Source organism: Littorina saxatilis, linkage group LG10, assembly GCF_037325665.1.
Source record: "Littorina saxatilis isolate snail1 linkage group LG10, US_GU_Lsax_2.0, whole genome shotgun sequence".
NCBI classification, from domain to species: Eukaryota; Metazoa; Mollusca; class Gastropoda; order Littorinimorpha; family Littorinidae; genus Littorina; species Littorina saxatilis.
In genome coordinates, this window is record NC_090254.1 from 40,645,440 (window position 1) to 40,651,949 (window position 6,510).

At 39.1% G+C, this 6,510-nt stretch overlaps 1 protein-coding gene across 1 annotated transcript in view; it reads right to left on the bottom strand.

Moving 5' to 3' along the window:
• LOC138979253 (fucolectin-3-like) overlaps positions 1 to 6,157 on the bottom strand; it is a 37,239-nt gene extending 31,082 nt beyond the window's left edge. Inside the window, exon 1 of the mRNA XM_070352014.1 lies at positions 5,832 to 6,157. Within this exon, the coding sequence (XP_070208115.1) occupies positions 5,832 to 6,147 (316 nt within the window). The 5' untranslated portion in view covers positions 6,148 to 6,157. The remainder of the gene's footprint in view (positions 1 to 5,831) is intronic.
• Positions 6,158 to 6,510: the final 353 nt, after the last annotated feature.

Genomic DNA, 6,510 nt, shown 5'->3' on the forward strand with positions numbered 1-6,510 from the left:
TTACATGGTCCAACCTTACATGGTCCAATCTTACATGGTCCAATATTACATGGTCCAACCTTACATGGTCCAACCTTACATGGTCCAACCTGACATGGTCCAATCTTACATGGTCCAACCTTACATGGTCCAATCTTACATGGTCCAATCTTACATGGTCCAATCTTACATGGTCCAATATTACATGGTCCAACCTTACATGGTCCAATCTTACATGGTCCAATCTTACATGGTCCAATCTTACATGGTCCAATCTTACATGGTCCAATCTTACATGGTCCAATCTTACATGGTCCATATATATATTATTGGACCATGTAAGATTGGACCATGTAAGATTGGACCATGTAAGATTGGACCATGTAAGATTGGACCATGCGTGACCCAACATGTTTTAAAATCGTCACCACGAGTTTTCGTCACACTCAACAATGGGACATTGCTTAAAGCCTGATAACAAACATCACTATGTTTCTTGGCTCGCTCACTTTTTCTGTTCACTCATCCAAAAGACTTTGCCATTTTTTTTGGACAAAATCATCAGGCTCAAACAGGCGATGCAAAAGTCCCACGCTTTGAAGTAAGTTACTGAGTTTACTTCAAAGTGTGGGAAGATCCCCCCACACTTTGAAGTAAAAAATGGGTTCACAGTCGTGCCGCGTCTGCTATCCAGTTCGCAGTAGGATTAGAAAATATATATATATACCAAACCGATGTCAAATACGAGCTGATTTGGTGAAATAAAGCACATTTCTACTTGCGAAACCCATCGAACAGCCATTAGGCTAAGCGAGAGAGTTCTCGTGATTGTTTTAATTAAAAAACTCATTCATAAAAACTAGAGACTAGGTTTCTGGTCAAATCTGCCGTATCATTCGCTTGTCAGAAAGACAATCGGCCTACGCGCATCTCTCAAATATGACCTTCTCTTGTCTACTGTCTCGGAAGATTTATTCTACTCCCAAATAGCACTTCTTTGCACCTCTTATGACTCCTTCGTCCTCTAGAATCCCGTACCCACACCAAATACGAGCTGATTTGGTGAAATAAAGCACATTTCTACTTGCAAAACCCATCGAACAGCCATTTCCGGTGCTCGATCGCGGACATTTTCAGCTTTGAAGGCTATTTACGGGCAAATATCAATCGCTCCCTGACTTTTTATGCATCGAGAAACAAATTTAGTCATCGCTGAATCAGTAGCTTACCTTAAATCCCCACATAAATCAAACAATACCTAGAAAACAGACAAAACTTGCCTTCACACGTGTCATGAGCGGCCTTCGGCTTCTGTTCGGCCTTTGACAGGTTATCCCCCGTGGAGCGGCCCCGTGCAGGACTCCCGTGCCGATGACGCAAGGGGTGGTGGAGAGACGGAAGAGGACGAGTGGGAAGACACCCAGACAACAGACATCAGCAAAGAATCACAAGCTTCCACAGACAACACCCCCTCACAAGGGCGGCGCAACTCAGCTCAGACAGATAAGCAACCCCAAAGCCAAAACACAAACATGCACTCCTCTGCAAAACACAAACCAAAACAGAAGCAGGGAAAATCAGCACTCGTAGAAAGAGGTAGACAATTAACAAAAGACAGGAACAGCAAGAAACAAACACAACTCGATTTTGACTCTCGCACTCGGTCAAATACCCCCAAGCGGACACGCCAAGAGACAGAGGGGGTTTCCCCAACAACAGAAGGCGTGGAGAAACACGCACGGCTTGATGCGAGTGCCAACTAGCGCACGTGCTGTGTAACAAGAGCTGACACTGATACTAGACACTGACAATGGCTTGTAACATGAAATTGTTCTCGCTGAATACTCGAGGATTAAGAACCAAAAGAAAAAGGAAAAGTTTGTTTACGTTTTTCAGAAGCAAAAAGTATGATGTCATATGTTTGCAAGAGTCGCATATTACTAAAGATGTCAGTGAAGAATGGAGGAGAGAGGTGATCTGTTTTACAGCGAAAGTACCGTGCATAGCTCGGGACAGGTTATATTATTGAAAAAAGGGTTTGTATGTGATTATGTAAAGATCGTGTGTGAAACGAAGCGCATTCTTGCTGTGAAGATTGGTGGTGATAACCAATGTTTGATTATCGCAAATGTATATGCACCCAACGAGTCTAGAGAGAAAATGACTTTTTTTACAGATGTATCAGACATGTTAAAAAAGGAAGATGGTGATATAGTGTTGTGTGGTGATTTTAATTGTGTCATGAGCAATGAGCTCGACATAATAAGTGGAGAGAACCATTCAAATGTTGTTGTGAAACAATTTAATGACCTGGTGAATGAATGTGATTTATACGATGTATGGAGAATGCATAAGTTAGATAGAAAAGAATTTACATGGTCAAAAAATGTTCCATTTGCTGCAAGAAGACTTGACTACGTTTTTAGTAGTTTAGTGTGTTTGAAAAGATTGTTGATTGTGACATAATCTCTGTTGCGACGTCGGATCATAGAGGCTGTAGTATTCATATTAAACTCTCTGATGTCGTTAGAGGAGAGGGTTATTGGAAATTTAATAATTCTCTGTTACATGATGTGAGCTTTGTTGATCAAATGAACAAAATGTTTGACACATTTCAACTTGACGATGAAGAGGATTGTCAACTTGGTTGGGAATTATTGAAAATGAGAATCAAGGATTTCTCCCAAAATTGTAGTAAGCTTAAAAGTTTTGAAATTAAAAATGATGTTGCAAAATTGTATGGAGAATTAAATGAGTTGGATAAAGCCCTTGGGATCTCCCCTGACTGTATTCAAACGCAAGGTAAACGGCAGAAGGTCAAGCTGCAGTTAGAACTGTTAGAGCAGCGTAAATCTCGTGCAGCACAGGTGCGTGCAAGAATTCAATGGATCGAGCAGGGTGAAAGGAACACACCTTTTTTTCTTGGGTTAGAAAAGGCGAGAGCACTGCAAAAATAATGTAAAGTGTAACAGATAATAATGGAGGGACTGTTACAACGCAAGAGGATATTATTCTCGTCCAAAAAACGTATTTTGCTGATTTGTATAAACGAAAAATTGATGAGGGAAACATGAGCCTGAAAATTGACACTTTTTTGGAAGGAACAGAAGTTTTAAAAATAAATGATCAACAGAAAGACAGCTGTGAAGGGGAAGAGGTAGAAGGAGAAGTTTTGTCAGCTCTAAAGCGTATGAATAATGGTTCTGCGCCTGGAATTGATGGATTAACAGTTGAGTTTTATAAGTTTTTTTGGAGTAGCCTAAAAAAGTATATACTTGCTTCTTTTAAATCTGCTTTTAAGAATGGAACTCTATCTAATTCACAGTGTAAAGCGGCAATTACACTGATTCATAAAGGGAAGGATTTATCAAGAAATGATTTAAAGAATTGGAGACCTATTTCACTGACCAATACAGATTATAAGTTATTAGCGAAATGTTTAGCTCTTCGGCTCTCTGGTGTTGTAGGGAGTGTTGTGAATGAGGATCAAGTTGGGTATATAAAAGGTAGACGTGTCTCAACCTTATTGCGATTAGTTGATGATGTTTTAGAACATGCAGATTTACATAATAAGCCTGGATTGATGGTGTCAATTGACTTTTTTCATGCATTTGATTGCATTTCCAAAGAGTTTATGTTGAAGATGTTTGAAACAATTTGGTTTTGGAACTGATTTTGTGAAATGGGTTGATGTTTTGATGAAAAACGCAAGAAGTTGTGTAAATTATTGTGGTTGGTTATCTGAATTTTTTAATATTGATTCCGGAATAAGGCAAGGTTGTCCTTTTTCCGCACTAGCCTTCGTATTAGCAGTTGAATTGTTAGCAATCAAAATTCGAGAGGCCAAAAATATAAAGGGTATGTCATGGAACAACGGAGATATGGATAAAGTTTTGAAAGTATTGTTGTACGCTGATGATGTTACATTGTTTTTGCAAGATGAACATGACATGTTCCAAGCCCTGGCTTTGATTGATACATTTTCGGAAATATCAGGTTTGAACATAAATCACCAAAAATCCAAGCTAATGTGGTTTGGGTCACGGAAGAACTGTAGGAATGAGTGTTGCGGTTTTGCATGTACAGACAAAATGAAAATTCTGGGTGTATATTTCTGTAATTACATGCGTGCGTCAAAAGTGAGAGAGAATTGGGAAGAGAGAGTGAATGTTGCGAAAAGGCTCATCTGCGTGTGGGAGAAAAGGAATTTAAGCATTATTGGTAAAGTCTGTGTATTTAAAACGTTTATTCTGCCACATTTTGTCTATATAATGCAGGCGCTGATTGTACCAGACGACGTTCTAACTGAAATTAATAGGTTAATGTTTCGCTTCGTGTGGCGCAAAAAAGACTGCAACAGGAAGGCATTTGAAAAGGTGAAAAGAACTGTTTTATGTAACGAAGCCCAAAAGCACTGTTTTTCCGTTTTGGGAGTCGCTTTGAATGTTTTTTTGCGAACATTAATAGCAAACCATTTAAAGGATTGGACAGTATTAAATCGGAATTTTGGTCCGCTGTGTTGAAGGCATGGCTTGATAATAATCAAGTCGATAATGGTAATTCTGTATCGGGTTTGTTGTGGAACAACAAAGATATAATTTGTCAAGGTAACCCACTCTTTTTTGCGGATTGGATTAAAAGTGGTATAATGTATGTGAGCGATGTGTGTGAGAATGGACGTTTTGCTACCTATGAAGAAGTGTGTGAAAGAACTGGCTACACTGCAAATAGATTGCTTGAGTACAATGTCAATGTTGTTCGTACAGCTGTACATCTCTTTTTAAGAAATGTAGCTATAGACGATGTAAATTGTTCAGTCTGTGACATTCCGACCTTTTGTGGAAAAAAAGTGAGATCAGCAAAAGAAATTCGAAAGATTCTCGTAGGAAAAAAATACAGCCCACCCTGTTCAGAAGGATTTTGGAGAAGAAAGTTAGGATTTGAAATCGACGAAAAGAATTGGAACTTAGCAGCCACTGTCACTAGTGAAGTTCGATTACGTGTACTGCATTGGAAAATATTGCAAAACATTTATCCAACTAATATTTTATTGTGTAAAATGAAAGTGAAGGCTGATAAAAACTGTACATATTGTGAGGATGAACTTGATGTATTGGATCATTTTTTCTTTGAATGCCCAACCGTGCTCAGGTTTTGGAAATATATTGAAATGTACATTTTAGTAAACATTGGCGAAAGAATTAGGTTGAATGTTACAGATGTGCTTTTTGGTATTAAAAGTAACAGCAAAAATATGAAGAAGATTAATCATATTATTTTAATCGCAAAGAGGTGCGTAAGCATTTTTAAAAGAAACCGATTCACGATTAACACTGGAAATTATTTTTGGAAATCATGTTGTTTTGAGATTTCGTTAGTCTGACGTTTTATTAATTAGAAACAAATTGTTTATTGTCTCTGATTTAAGGTAAAGCATGTACATGAGAAATTATGTGTACAAACAGAAAACACACAGTTACCATGTTTGTTATCACGTGTTTATTGATTGATTAAAATTTTGGAAAAGAAAAAAAAGAAAAAAAAAGAAATGTGAATTGAAAATAAAACACTTAGAGGAGCGCTTCGGATGCAAAACTACGTTATGAAAGTGGCTACTGAAGGTTAGGTAACAGTAAACACACACACACACACACACACACACACACACACACACACACACACACACACACACACACACACACACACACACCACAACAACCACCACCACCATGAACACCACCCTCGTCTTGATTCCAAGTGTATCTGGAAAAAAAATTAAGTCAAAACTTGCCTTAGTGTAAAACCCAAAAGGAGTCTGCACACAAAAAAGTTTGTAATTGGATGCACTGTACCTTTTCTCCCGAGAAATGCCACTGTCCCCGCAGATGGTGTCGCGTCGTTACCGGACAGTTCCCGGGTGGCGTGACCACGGCAGGTACCCCGGGTGTGCATTGGTGCAGGGTATGTGAAACTTAAACAGGACGGCGTTGCAGCACACGTGTGTGCACAGTCGTCCGCAGAGACTGCACTGAATTGAAACAACAGGCTGTCGGCGAACACAAGGTCTGACAAATCTTGAATGCGGGAGAACAGAGTTTGTCGAAATTTGCACGATTCCGTTCCCAAAACGAAAAACACTAAAGTCACTACAAAGTAAAGATGTGACATTTTTGTCTTACTCTTTTGAGTCTTCCGCAATTAAACTGGCGTGAACATTAGACGATAAGCTCATCACAGTGTCCAGCAATTAAAGAAATCTTGCCATGGTTGCACTGTGTTTTTACATTTAGTCAAGTTATGACTAAATGTTTTAACATCGAGGGGGGAATCGAGACGAGGGTCGTGGTGTGTGTGTGTGTGTGTGTGTGTGTGTGCGTGCGTGTAGAGCGATTCACTACTGGACCGATCTTTATGAAATTTGACATGAGAGTTCATGGGTATAATATCCTCAGACGTGTTTTTCATTTTTTTTTATAAATGTCTTTGATGACGTCATATCCGGCTTTTCGTGAAAGTTGAGGCGGCACTGTC